This window comes from Galleria mellonella, unplaced genomic scaffold, assembly GCF_026898425.1.
Source record: "Galleria mellonella isolate WM207_F2 unplaced genomic scaffold, CSIRO_AGI_GalMel_v1 utg1674, whole genome shotgun sequence".
NCBI lineage: Eukaryota > Metazoa > Arthropoda > Insecta > Lepidoptera > Pyralidae > Galleria > Galleria mellonella.
The window spans coordinates 154766-169825 of record NW_026442013.1 but is presented as its reverse complement, the minus strand read 5'-3'; the positions used below and the strand labels follow the sequence as shown (position 1 = coordinate 169825).

The 15060-nt window shown below is 32.5% G+C and overlaps 5 protein-coding genes across 5 annotated transcripts in view; 4 read left to right on the top strand and 1 right to left on the bottom strand.

The window, feature by feature from the left end:
- The window catches only part of LOC113514753 (gamma-aminobutyric acid type B receptor subunit 2), a 196807-nt gene that overhangs the window by 168595 nt on the left and 13152 nt on the right, over positions 1-15060 (bottom strand). The window lies entirely within an intron of this gene.
- On the top strand, positions 483-3554 carry LOC113519170 (uncharacterized). Its single transcript, XM_026904225.3, has one exon. The coding sequence runs from the start codon at positions 938-940 to the stop codon at positions 1985-1987; it is 1050 nt and encodes a 349-aa protein (XP_026760026.2). The 5' UTR covers positions 483-937; the 3' UTR covers positions 1988-3554.
- Positions 8509-9492, top strand: LOC113515309 (uncharacterized). Its single transcript, XM_026899474.1, has one exon. The coding sequence runs from the start codon at positions 8509-8511 to the stop codon at positions 9490-9492; it is 984 nt and encodes a 327-aa protein (XP_026755275.1).
- LOC113515310 (uncharacterized) lies at positions 8510-11909 on the top strand. Its single transcript, XM_026899476.3, has 2 exons — positions 8510-10696; positions 10778-11909. Exons 1-2 carry the CDS (start codon positions 10494-10496, stop codon positions 11520-11522), a joined length of 948 nt encoding a protein of 315 aa, XP_026755277.2. The 5' UTR covers positions 8510-10493; the 3' UTR covers positions 11523-11909.
- On the top strand, positions 12161-14093 carry LOC113515308 (uncharacterized). Its single transcript, XM_026899473.2, has one exon. The coding sequence runs from the start codon at positions 12807-12809 to the stop codon at positions 13821-13823; it is 1017 nt and encodes a 338-aa protein (XP_026755274.2). The 5' UTR covers positions 12161-12806; the 3' UTR covers positions 13824-14093.

Genomic DNA, 15060 nt, shown 5'->3' with positions numbered 1-15060 from the left:
CAAGTAAGAGAGAAGGAAAATTCGAAATAAAAACCTATACCGAACTATCTGGCCAGTGTAATCATAGTGGGCAAATAAGACCTAATTGAAGGATTATTATGGAAAAAAATCCGTTTCCAACAGTGGAACCTTGTGACGTCGATAAACATATACATACATATATAATATACAATTATTTTTAAACAAGTACACATAATTTTTCTATTATTCACCCGATACAAATTGTCCTGTTCAAATTATTTATTATTATTAAAAAAAAAATGCACTCAACTCTATGGAGTGCAACTGACATTGTAATAATAACTGGTCTAAAATATCAATGTCAATCTATTACGTATTCTATCGTATAGAATTGATAAGGTGCATTTTTATTTGTACTAACAACAATAACCGTGAGTCACAAGGAATGTATTCAACGACTGCATCGTTGTACTTTGTTTATCATGCCCAACGCCCAATAGCCGGGCTGTTTTGCGTGTGTGTAGCGGTTTAGTTGCTCTCTTAACGCTACGGTGAGGTCACGTGCGTTTCTCGATCACCATATTTTTATTAATTTCAAGAAAAACGTGTTAATAAATATAGTTAGTGCATATTAGAAGTTTTAGCAGTTATCGTTTGTGTTGTTTTTGGGTTAATTAACTGTTATTTTTAACGAACACGATTGTTTTTGTGTTGTTGACTGGACGAAAATACATAGTAAGGCGTGTGTACGTGCGTATTGAGTGTAACGCACCTACTTCTATATCGTATTTTTTTTTTGTGATATGTTTACGGCTTTGGAATTCATGAATGTGAGACAGATAAGTAGTGAGGTTTTTTACAATTTTATTGTGAAATAGATTAAGGTGATAAACAGTTATTACAAATAGGCGTTGTCGATTGATAACGTTCTAGTATCACATGGTAAATTGGAATCATACTACAGTTGTAACACAAAATGGGTATACATTGTGAAATTAATTTACATAAAAGAGCTGACGGTGCTTTTGTACCTGGAAGTGTGGTGTCTGGTACTATAAAGTATGGTGTCGACGTCCCAACGGAGTTTAAGAAGATAACTGTTTCGTTAAAAGGCAATGGGTTTCTGATAATACATGATCGGCAAGCCAAAAACAAAGGACGTGCTGTAGACAGTTATAGAAACAGCGAAGATTATGTTGATATTGATAATGTTATTTATACTAACGAGAAAAAAGATAATCCATTACCAATAGGCATGTATGAGACTCAATTCAGCTTCAAATTGCCCGAAGAAGTGCCAGCATCATTTAAATACCAAAAACGTGCAGCGAGATACAGAGTAAGATGCTATATCGAATACTACGTACGAATAAAATTTGAAACGATAGGCTTATTTAATTTAAATAAGAAGTTCAAGAAAGAAATAACAGTAGTGTCTGGCATCAAACCTAGGTTACCTACAGATCCAGTTATATATGGAGAAGTAAAGAAGCTTCTTTCGTTATTCTCCAAGAATAACACAGTCGACATAAAAGTGAATGTTCCAAAATCAGTGATCAGTACGGGTGGTAAGATAGAATTCAGTTATGAAATATTTAACGATACAAATCTTACGATTAAAGGTGTGGAGGCGAAATTGGTAGAACTGCACACGTTTAAGTCTCACGGATCAAAAGAAGTGGAAATGTCCAAAGATATAAAAGATACAGATTCCAAAACTGGATCTATAGCAAGTGGTGAAAAGAAGACTATAGATGTCGTGATTAATGTACCTTCAGAGAGAACGTCGTTAGAACATTCCAAAATTGTGTCTAGAGAGTATTTTGTTCACATAGAAGCAATCATACCGTTCCCTCACTGGAATGCTGTACTAAAGTTTCCAGTTCAGATCGGTGATGTTATGGGTAATATTCATGAATCAGAGAATAGTGATGCACCACCATCGTATTGGGAAGTGATGATGGGTGATGAGAAAGAGAAAGGTGAAGAAATCGATGACGTCGATGACTATGAAGATGAATCTTAAATAGACGATTTATAATATCAACCATTGTGCTTGAAGATAGCACATATATTTTTGTAAATTGTCATTTTACAATGTGAATGTTATCTCTGTCTCGCGTTTGTTATTTTAATAGATTTTTAACTGTCATTTTAATTGTAATTCAAGTTAACAAATGTTCATTTAAAATATCATTATTCTCATATCAGCCTTTAACTGTCCACTGCTGAAGACAAGTCTCCCTTTTAGAGGGTTTTCCCAGTAGTTGCCATGCTTATTATTGTATAAAATTAATTTAAAATATGTCTTATAATGTACACTTATTTAAAAACACTATATATTCCTAGTTGACAAAGTAGTAGTTTAAAAGTGATCTATCGATGCATATAAGTGTTAAAAGCATAAAATTTATAATAGAAATGTTTTATAATGCAGCTAATAATTAATAACTACCAAAGAGTAGGTAACATCATGAATAAGATACGAAATAATCACTTGTTTCTTCATAATTCCATACGAAAATAAATAACTTGTAATTTTAATTAATTTTAAAAGTATTGTACTTGTAATTCTTAAAAACAAATTTATTATTAAATTATAAATGTAATATATAAGTAATTAAGGTTAATTTAAATAGAAATAATACTGCCATTATTTATTATAATTTTTGTATGTTGTTCACATGCACTTAATTTGTTTATTACCAGATTACCAGAGGGAGACTGTACAAAAGTCGATTGTTTGGGTACCTCTGTCCCATTCGTGTTTCAAGCGTGAAGCAGTTGTGTTTGCATGGCTGTGTTTCGGTTTGAAGGGTGGGATATGGCGTGAATTTGCTGGGTACAGAGGAATAACACCTGAGTCCTCAGGAATGGCAACGCATGGGGGGTATCATGAGCGAAACAGTATACTCTGTTATGTCCATGGTACTGCTTATGTCTATAGGCGACGGTTACCACTTTCCATCAGGTGGGCCGTCAGCTTGTTTGCAATTCTAAGTTGTATAAAAAAAAAATTTATGCAACTTAGAAACAAGATATGTCCGTATGATAATCTAAAATATGTAATTTGTTTATAATAGAGAAAGCAAATATATATTAATATTCATAGTAGTTTCTTACCCACAAGAATCTGTTGATTTGATCTGATGAAGTACAAAGTAGAGATAGGTAATATCCAATATATATATATATATTGAGTTACTCTGGATAGTGATGACCGCCCATTACGATATCTTCTATACCAGTCCAATATCTATATTAATTACGAGCGGGTATTTGTTTTCGATATTATTGTATATATTGGTTAATCGATAGTGAAAATACCTATTTTTGGGCCAATATATATGTATAGATATTGTAACTACAGTATATAGATATTGCTATACTTTACCCACCATTAGTACAAAGTAATTATAATTTTGTATATTAAATAGTTAATATAAATGGTACAATATCAATATTTGTATTAAAATCATCGAAAAGTACAAGGAAATGAATTACAGTACAAACTTAAGCGTTTATGTATAAGATGTATGACTGTATGTGTGTTTAATTTCTTTTTTTAATTATAAACTTTTATATTATTGTAATATTGCAGTTTTATTAAACACTAGTGACCCGTTCCGGCTTCGCATGGGTAGTCAAATACGAAGATAAATTGATATTTTTAATTATGTATTACTTGGACCAATAAGAACAATATATATATATATAATAATATACAATATATATATATATATAATAATAAACAGACCAGTTAGCACATTATGACGAATTCACAAGGAATTAACCATGACAGTTTCCAGGGAGAACCGCAAGGCGGTCGACCTGGCTGGGGATTCTTAGTCTCCATCACTAACAATCACTTTCCCCTCTCGAGTTTATATTAGTTTTCCTAGTATAAGGTGACTAAGATAAAGTAAACGTGTCCAGCCATTGCTGGATACGTTTACTTTGTATAATGGATAATAAGTGGCCATTTTGGAATTCTTAACACTAGGGAATGACACTCATACGAGCACCAGATTATACAACTTAGAATGGTAAACAAGCTGACGGCCCACCTGATGGAAAGTGGTAACCGTCGCCTATAGACATGAGTAGTACCGTGGACATAACAGAGTATACTGTTTCGCCCATGATACTTCCCATGCGTTGCCATTCCTGAGGACTCAGGTGTTATTCCTCTGTACCCAGTAAATTCACGCCATATCCCACCCTTCAAACCGAAACACTGCCATGCAAACACAACTGCTTCACGGTTGAAACACGAATGGGACAGGGGTACCCAAGCAATTGACTTTTGTACAGTCTCCCTTTGGTATAAAATATTCTGCATGTATAAAACTTTTTAATGAAACTAGTTTAAATGAATGTTTTGACAAGATTTATACCAAACGGAAGTACATTCTTTTCTATACGCGGTAACATATGTTCGCATATTAAAAATGGCCGCAAGGGTTGCCATCATCTAAAATTTTGTTCTAGATGATTGTTTTGCAGTAACAGGGAAATGGTACTTTTTGATAAGACCTATATTGAATAGAAGTGTATTCTTTTTTCTATAACACAGGGTTGCGTATAAGAAATTAGCGCAAGCAAAGGTTGCCACCTGGAAACCTGATTGCGGCTAACTGCCGGCAAGTAGAGGGGAAAGGGATTCTTAATAGATGCGCACTACCAGTCCCATTGTTAACAATATACCCTGTCAGGTCGACCTCTACGTGGTATCCTCTGGAAGCCAACGTCATGAATTTCACTATGAGCTACCTGTCCTGCTTTTTCTTTCTCACTTTTCATTACTCACTGGTGGCCTACCAGCGCATACCTTTAATGCTGGCGGGGTTACTATTCATTCCATTACCATCCTTTAAAAAAACTGGTTTTAGCCGGTAGGAGTTCGGCAGTACCCATACGCCTCCCCCGGGGCGTTTGGGTCTGCATGATGCATTTCCCCACGAAAAAAAAGGTTATAAAATCGTGTTGTAGTTTTGTTAATGATTGCTCAGAATTTTTGATTAGGCGCTACGAGTTCACGATAAAGTCATACTTTCATACTAATATCATTATTGTCGTGCCCAGAGGAAAGTGGGTAGTAGAGAGGGAAACAGTTTTCCTCTCTGCCTTTGAAAATTGTATGTCCTACGATATATATGCGTTAACTTTTGAAAAAAAAACAGCGCAGAAAGTAGGCCACAATCGCCACATATCTGACTTGCCATGATGATAATGGAATCGATATACACCGGCGGGGCACCAGTGAGGGATGATAAGTGAAATTGAAAGAGCAGCTCAGTTAGCCCATCGTGATAAATACAGCTGGAATTCAACACGATGGTTTCTAGGGAGGACCATGTGGAAGTCGACCTGTCAAAGTATATTGCTAGTAATGACAATGGTATCGGCATTACTAACAATCCCATTTCCCCTGACTCACGGTAGTTAGGTATTATTCGTTACAGGATATATAGACATACCTACTACCTTAAGGGGAACTACCAGTCTCATTGCTGGCAATATACCCTATATTGCTAGCAATGAGATTTGTAGATCGCATTATTAATAATCCTTCCCCCCCCCCTCCTCCCACCGCACAAGCGGGGTTACTATTTTATCGTCACCCATTAAAATATATGGTATGTATATCAATGAAATATTTCGTTCTTAATAGCATTATTCAGGGGGGAAAGGGATTGTTATTAATGGCGACTGAGAATCCCATTGCTAGCAATATACCCAACCAGGTCGACCTCCATGCAGTTCTGCCTGAAAACTATCATGGTTAATTCCTGATGAATTCTTCATGATGGGCTAACTGGCCTGTTTTCATTCTCATCTATCACCCTTCACTGGTGCGCCGCCAGCGTATCCCGTTAGCGCAGGCGGAGTTACCATACTATTTTCACCCATCAAAAAATAAAAAATAGCATCATTTACATAATTATGTTGTAGACAAAAATGTCAAACTATACAAGACTATACCGCGAATGTAATTGTTTCATATTTCGCAGAATAAATTTCCCACGCAAAAACCAATGTCATCATAGACATGTAAATCCTCCTGACAATATTGTATTAAACAAAGTGGCAATATTAAGGTGAAACAAGGTAAAGGAAGGTGAGACAAGGTGAGATATTTATACTGACGTGCAGTCTGTATCTTATTTATTATTAAAAATTTCATAAATACCTACACATTACGTTTTAATGTGGCTGTGTGATCCCGGCATAGGATAGGCCACGCCTTCCTTTCATATGGGTGTTGTAAGAGGCGACTAAGGTAACTTAAAGACCGAAGGATGGGCAGCAGCGTCCCTTTTAAAACATCTCTAAAGCCTAAATGCTGTTGTCGACCCGCCTGCCAATCGTGGCAACTACTGGCAAACTCCCCTTATAGGGGAGGCCTATGTTTAACAGTGGACAGTTTTTTTATTACAACTTAGAATGACAAACAAGCTGACGGCCCACCTGATGGAAAGCGGTAACCGTCGCCTATAGACATAAGCAGTACCATGGACAGAACAGAGTACACTGTTTCGCCCATGATACCTCCTATGAGTTGTCATTCCTGATGACTCAGATATTATTCCTCTGTATCCTGTAAATTTACTGCCATATCCCACCCTTCAAACCGAAACACAGCCATGCAAACACAACTGCTTCACGGTAGAAACACGAATGGAACAGAGGTGGCCAAGCAAACGACTTTTGTACAAATTTCCTCTGGTAAATAGTCATTCGCTCTATGAATCTTAGGCTGTATCGACGTGAAACATGTCTAGTATTTCTTATCATAATGTAGCTTGAAATTTCAACTCTATGAATAACATTAGATGATAATATTATTCAATGAATATTATTTATATAATATACGAAAAATTATATAGAAGTATATTAGATAATTCCCATAACTCGGGAGGGGGGGGGGGACTGGGATTGTTAGTAATAGGGAAGTTAGAACTCATTGCTATCAATATACCCTATCAGGTCGACCTACATGCGGTTCCTCCTGGAAACTATCGTGACTAATGTATCATTGAATTCGTCACGATGGGCTAACTGACTTGTCTTTTCATCCTCGCCAATTATCCCTCATCTACCCCAAACCTTAAACTTTTAGACTTTAAATTATGGCCACTTTTAGAGGACATAACTTTGCTCTAAACGACACGGCGACAATGAGTCTCTTAAAAAATCTTTAGAGCAAGCAGTGGCGAAATTTCCCTTGGAAATTGTGTAAATCCATAGATTCGTGGCAAGACAGATTAAAGGCCTGTATAAAAGCCAGAGGTGGCTATTTCTGTTACAATATTTTCTTATTTTTTGCTGAGACTTTAATAAATATGTAAGTATATTAATTAATTATTTTACTAATATTACATTACTTCATAAAAAAAAAATACATTTTAATTTGTAACAGAACTTACGAGTATTTTTAACTGTTTTAAAAATGGAAGAGACTCTGAAATCAGTTGATGTATTTATTTTTTATGGTTATTACCTCAAAACTCTGTCATTTATAAACTGATTGTGATTATTTATTTGAATAATTTCAGTTTGGGAATATAACATTTTTATCAAAAACGGTTTAGTAAATAAAGTTTTTAAATCAAAATAACTGGTTTCGCTACCATTAAATCGGCGATTGTGGTTTGGATAGGTTATATTTGATTTTTGTTAATGTAGATATTGTGGTATAATAGCATTAAACTTATGAATGGCGATGTAGTGTAGGGCACCATTAGTATCATGGTATATTTTGTCTGTGGTGCTGTTTATAGGCAATGTTTATTATTTTTTTGTTCAGATGAGTTGAAAGTTGTATTAGAAATACTTACACTGTAATGTGGTTTTATGTTTAGTGTAGTGTGTGTTTAGTGTCTTAAAAGAAAAAAAAACAGAACATTTATAAGATCTGTCTCTTAAGACCATTTTCTCCAAAACGTGTGGAGGCATTTGCAACCCCTTGAAATTGTAAAGCAAACAAATTTCTAAGTCTTCTAAACTGCACATTTGTACTTACATAAAAAAAGTTGCTGAATATTTTTTTCCAGTAATTTAAACGAAACCCTCGAAGTGCGAACCTGACTCGCATTTGGTCGGTTTTGTTTTGTTAACTGTTTGGTCACAAGCTATTTTTGAATAAATTAAAAAACATAATTTTCTATATTCCAATTTGATTTTTAATTTTTCTATTCAACTCCATTTAATCACACGGTGATTGCTCACGTTTTATAATTATGTATGTTAGAACATTACATTGTTTGGTTTACTGTTACTGTCTCAACAAGAAATGAAATATAGTAATCTCCAAAGAATGATAATATCATCCATTTTGAACGCAAAGTGGATCAGGTATTTACTTAGGCTGAAAATAGATTTATCAACAGTCAAATCCATTCTATAGAGACTGTATCATTTTATCTAGTAGATAAGATTACACACAAAGTGTGATAATATTACAAATAGACACAGAATGTCATTTTCATAATTATTATCAGAATATAAGAGCATCACACATTCGCGAAAGCACTGCGGTGTGATATGGGTGTTTTAAGTGAAATAAATATTTTTCCATCGCCCGATGCAATCCACGAAGCGGGAAGTGATATATTTGGCTTTGTTAAATATTCAATTGATGAGGAAACTGTATTTAATGAAATAGATATCTCACTAACTGGACGTGGCACGTTAATTGTAATAGAAAGTGTAAAATCAGGCGATAGACAAACTGAGCACATATTTAGATATACGGAAGACTATATCAAATTGAACAATACAATTGTTAATAATGACAACGTTACACCAGTTGGCGTTTATGAGATTCCAATTCATTTTAAACTAGCAACTAATATTCCGTCTTCATTGAAATATAACACGACTATTGGTAATTATAGAATTAATTGCACTATTGCCTATGAAGTAACTGTTACATTTAAAAGAAGTGGATTTAAATTCGACAAGACTCTTAGTAAACCTATTCAAGTTATATCAGGCATTGTTCCTAGGCTACCTAGAAAACCAGTAACTTATGGTCATCAAAAGAAAATACTCATATTACAATTCTTCTGTAGATGGACTGGACTAGTGAACATAAAAGCTGATATAGAGACATCTGTTATTGAACCAAGTGGAAAAATAAAATTGTCTTACATTATATTTAATGACACAAACATAACTATAAAGACTGTTCAGATAAAACTTGTAGAATTATACACATTTTCTGATAAAATATCTAGTAAATTATTAAAATATAATGATGTGAAAGATACTGAATCAAAGACTAGAACAATTAAAAGTGGTGATACTCAGTGTATGGAAATAGACATCGATTTGCCTCCAGAGAAGACTACAATTGAATTTTCTAAATTGGTATCGAGAAATTATTTCGTTCATATTATAGTAGTACTTCCTATTCCATATAGAAATTTGGTGCTTAAAATACCAGTGCAAATTGGAAATGAAATTGTAAATAATAATGGAAATGAGAATCCACCAGCATATCACGAAGCAATAGAAATATATTAGATACCCAGTCTTATCATTTATATAATTAACTCAAACACTCTAAATGTCAAAGTTATTAATTATGTAATTAACATGTGAACTTAGTTCATGTAGATCTCATAAATATAAGAATAGTCCTTACTAATATTATGAATGTGAAAGTGTGGAAGTTTGTTTTTTTTTTATTTGTTGGTTTATTACCTCTAGGCAACTTAACAATGCAACCAATCGTCATGAAATTTAATAAAGAAATGCTGTTTGGGATGAAGAAGACTATATATACTTTATCCTATATATCTCGGATCCATGAATTGTTCATAATAGGTATTGGCATGATGCCAAAAAATTATTATATACCCATGTTAATAAAATAAGAATCATATTTTTTTAGACTTTCAATGTTAGTCTGTCTAAGGTCAGATTTTTTTCAGTAGTATTAATATCTAGTTATAAATTACTCGTATTAATAAAGTTTTTCATAATATTTCGAGAAAGTATTATAAATTTTCGATCATCAACTTCGACACCTTTTTATTCGATGAAATATTTGGAGATTTATAATCTTGTTTCCTTATACTACTTTATTGTCTAGGTTACTGTTGTTTATGTTTTCAAAAAGTTTCACGTATTGACCTTCTTAAAAATTTTACGAAAGATAAACACTGGATTAATCCAGAAAATATGATTCTAACACATTCCAGAATTACAGATCATTGATATAGATATCTAGATGGATAAAATTATATGATAAAGTGTTAATTCCTTTCATAAAAATATTAGAATAGGCATAATCAAAATTTATTCAAATTTTCTCAATATATGGATAAAGACGTAAAAACAACTGATTTAAATTATAAAAATATTTGTATCGGTCTTTGTATCGTAAAATATAAAATATTTCCAGATAGTGTCGTGTTTATTAGTTTTATCATAAATACCAGTACTTAACAAGTAATAGTAGATAACTCATGTGTTTTTCATTCTTACTAATAGTATTATTTTCGTGTTGAACGTTAGTTGAAATGAGAATTTTTTGCGAAATAGATGTATATAAACTTGACAACGAAGAATTTAAACCAGGAGAGGAAGTGTTTGGATTAATTAGATATGCAATTAATGAGAAGATCGTGTTCCATAAAATAACAGTCTCTTTAAAAGGGCATGGACGTTTACGTATAATAACTAAGGATAGAAAAAACAATCGTGAATATACTAATAGGGAAGAGTATGTAGATATTGACAGTGTTATCGTTAATAGTAATAATGAATTAAATCTGCCTAAGGGAAATTATAAAACAAAATTCAGTTTCAGACTTCCAGAAAACATACCACCTTCATTTGTACATTGCGGTAATAAAGGTGGTTATTTGATAAAATGCAAGATTTTTTACTACATTCGAATCAAATTTAGTAGGTGTGGTGTATTATCGGTGCCGAAGAGATTCAAGAAAGAGATTATAGTGGGAGGGGCATTTACACCAACATTAACAAGGAGTCCAATAATTTATGGTAAACAGAAGAAAATAGTGAAATTGTTCTCTGGAAATAATACAATAAATATAAAAGCTGATATTGAAAATTCTGTGATTAAAGTTGGTGAAATAGTTACATTTGGTTACGAAATACTAAATAATAAACACGTTAAATTGAAAGGTGTTAAAGTGAAATTAATGGAAGTATATTCGTTTAAAGCGAAAGGATTACATAGCGTTAAAAAGTTCAGTAACATTGAAGGATTCTTATCAAGAACCGCAGCAATAACAGGCGGTGGTAATCAGAAGTTGGATTTTGCGATTATTCTGCCATTCGATAAGAAGACAATACAATATTCTAAAATAGTGTCTAGAAATTATTTTCTCAGAATAAAGGTATTATTCCCGATATTTCGACAGAATTTAACACTCGATATACCAATTGAGGTTGGTAATGAAATTGGGGCGGAATATATGAGTTTGCCACCACCACCGTCATATTGGGAGGTGATGGGTGAGTGTGAAAAGAGTAAACTGTTTGGTGATGATGATAAATTTATAACGGATGAGGAAATATAAATAATTTTAATTATTAAACAATTAGCTTGTGCACGTGACTTTGTTCACGTGAATGAGATAAAAATAGTGTTTATCCTTCTCCATCCCAAATACTAAATTTCATGATAGTTAGTCAAAATATTACGACGCTAAGAGATAATAAAGAAACTTGATTGATTTCTAGTAAAAATTTTATAAATTGTTTTTGTCAGATATCACTATTGATAAATCAAGGTATTTATCTACGACTCCATTTAACTTGTGTAAACCAGTTATGTAAATTCAGAGTGAAAAAAAATATTTTCAATATTGTAATGTAACATAGATAAATATTTATTTTAGGTGTATGAAATATGTGATATATAAAAATATGTATATGTGTATTGAATAAAATTACTTGACTTTCTATTTTTTTTTATTAATCACTAAAATTTATATTATATATATATATTATATAGCTGTATTCTGCAATTTCGTCTACCTGAATCGGTATATAAAGTATCATATATATCATAACCTATCATATATGTACCAAATTTCATTTAAATCCATTTAAACCTAAATAGGTCTAAATAGGTAAATACCTGAAAGAGTAACAAATATCTATTCATTTTTAATCCATCGATTTTTTCACATTTACCTAAGTAATAATACATACACTGTTTTAATCAATATGTATATATATGTTTGTGCCTACTCTAATAGGGGACAGACGTATGTATGTATGTTTGATTAAAGCTTATTAAAGTGTAGCAATTTTCTATAAATATTCAAGAACAAACAATTATAAATATTTTTGATTGATTATATAAAAAGTTCTTTGGTAGTGATTTAAAATGTTAATCGTGTCTGAACTGCAGCAACATAGATTTTATTTAATTTATATATTAATCAATCGACTTCATGGACACTCATCGTTATAGTTAATATAAATAAATAAAAAATAAAATAAAAAAAAAATGCATGTTATAACAGTTTTATTCAAAATCAACCCACGGAGTGCTAATAATAACAATAAATTTGAACTAATACAGTGATGTACTTAAAGTATATTGTGTAAAAATTATGCAAATAATAAAATAAATATAATAAATTTGTGATGAGTGGCAAACTAATAGTACAAAATCTGTCCCTTTTTTATAATTTTAATTCTATAATGATAAAATCAATAGATATTAGTTTTCCTTTAAAGTCTTATCATAGTGAATATGAATATCAGTCCTTCACAAGTGATAATATATAACGTGAGTGTGTGTTTGATTAGTCATAACTCTATAGTTGTTTTGTATCGAAGTTTCCTTTCAAATGGGTATATTTTGTGAAATTAATATAGCTAAAGCTGGCAATGGAGAATTCAGGGCCGGGGATGTTGTATCTGGTTCGATCAAGTATGCAGTTGACGTGAATACTGTATTTAAAAATATAACTGTTTCTTTGAAAGGAGTTGGAAACTTATACATAAGAGATACACAAAATAACAAAAGTTCTGATTACTTTAATAAAGAGGAATACGTGGACATTGATAGTATTATAGAACATGAAGAAGTTTTGCTACCCACAGGACAATACGAGACACAATTTAGTTTTGCACTTCCAGAGAATATACCTCCATCATTTGCATATCGTAGTAATGAATATGATTACTACATAAAATGTAAGATTTCATACTACATTCGAATTAAATTTGATAGACCTGGTATGTTACAATTACCTGTGAGGTTCAAAAAAGTAATTGCAGTGCGAACAGATTTGATTCCAACGCTACCGAGAGATCCAATAATATACGCGAAACAGAAAAAGGTAATAAAATTATTCGCTGCCAACAAAATAATGAGCGTAAAAGCTAATATCGAAAATTCAGTGATTAATGGTGGTGAAACAGTGAGATTTAATTATGAAATATTCAATGACATAAATGTAGAAATAACAGGCGTTGAAGTGAAATTAGTAGAAGTACACAAATTTAAAGCCAGTGGATTGTATGATGTGAAGAGGTATAAAAATATTGGAGCACAACATAGAACAGCTGGAATAAAAGGTGGTGACACCCAAAAAGCCGATTTTGCTATTACTATACCATTTGATTTGAGAACACTGCAATACTCTAATATAGCATTTCGAGATTATTTTGTCAAAATAAAAGTGCTCTTACCATCTTTTCGACGTAATTTTGCACTTCATATTCCAATCGAAGTTGGTGATAAAAATGGAGAAGCAGGTGTACATTCTAAGTCGCCACCATCTTATTGGGAGGTGATGGGTGAATGTATTAAGGATAAAGCTTTTAATGATAATAGCTGGTCAACGGACGAAGACATGTGAATTAATTATATGTTTAGTAATAATTCTTCTAATATTCAGTATTTTAACAGTTCAAAATACTAAATATAAAAACATTTATCACTAATCATATTGAAAGTACCTTGATAACCTGTTACATAGGTTTATTCCTATCTAGCTTAAGTATCACTTTTCAAATTTGAGTGTGTGTAATCACTATTTTCTTTTTAGTCATAGTAATTTTATACATATTTTATATAATTAATATATAATTTGTAACATCAAAATATTAAATTACATGAGTCACGAAAATATTTGTTTTAAATTTTAAACAAACGCTAATCCTAAAGATTTAAAACATTTTTTTTTTATTAAAACGAGCATGCGGCTCCCCTGATGGTAAATGACTACCGCCGCCCTTAATTACCCGCAACACCATAGGCATTACAGGTATGCTGCCGGATATTATTTTCATTTTTCTGTGCCAATAGGATGTTGATTAATTAATTCGTACCTATAGCTTTTTAGCACATAGAAAGTTGCCTCTAGATCAAATTACTGGTATGGTATAGCCGGCAGCACACCTGCAATGCCTTTGGTGTTGTGGGTGATCATGGGCGGCGGTAGTCACTTACCATCAGGTATCCGCATGCTCGTTTGCTCCGTATTGTAAAAAAAAAAACTGGTATTATAAATATACAATATCGCCATATAGCTATATCATCTCTACAATAAAAAAAAAAAAAAAAAACTAATGAGAAACCTACTTTCAACTCCAGGTTATAGTGAGAAGCGGTTAAGGAAACAAACTATAATTTTAAAGCATTATTTCTTGATTTGATTACACAGAATTTTTTTTTTTAATACAGTGACTCATATCCGCTCATCAAGCGTGTATTTTTAGATTGCTTCAGTGCAGTTTATATGTTTATTCCTTTATCACATATTAATACCAGTTCAACAATGCAGACGTTTAACTTGAACAAATAAGTAAACTTTGATCATATTAGCCAGTAACTGTCCACTGCTGAACGTAGGTCTCTTCCTTGAGGGGTTTGCCAGTAGTTGCCACGCTTGGCAAGCGGGTTGGCAACCGCAGTTAAGATTTAATGATGTTTTAAGACGGGTTCTGACGTTATACCCTTGTTTATGAAACTTCTTTAGTCACCTCTTACGAGATCCAAGGGAAAGGAAGGGGTGGCCCATTCTTTGCTGAGACCAAACGGCCAATTTTGCAATTATCTATTTGTCTATATTTATCTCTATCAGTATACAAACT

Coding starts and splice junctions, on each gene's coding strand:
- LOC113519170 (XM_026904225.3), top strand. CDS start 938: ATGGGTATACATTGTGAAATTAATTTACATAAAAGAGCTGACGGTGCT.
- LOC113515309 (XM_026899474.1), top strand. CDS start 8,509: ATGGGTGTTTTAAGTGAAATAAATATTTTTCCATCGCCCGATGCAATC.
- LOC113515310 (XM_026899476.3), top strand. CDS start 10,494: ATGAGAATTTTTTGCGAAATAGATGTATATAAACTTGACAACGAAGAA. Junction 10,697..10,777: donor GAATATACTAATAGGGAAGA/GTATGTAGATAT, acceptor AACAAAATTCAG/TTTCAGACTTCCAGAAAACA.
- LOC113515308 (XM_026899473.2), top strand. CDS start 12,807: ATGGGTATATTTTGTGAAATTAATATAGCTAAAGCTGGCAATGGAGAA.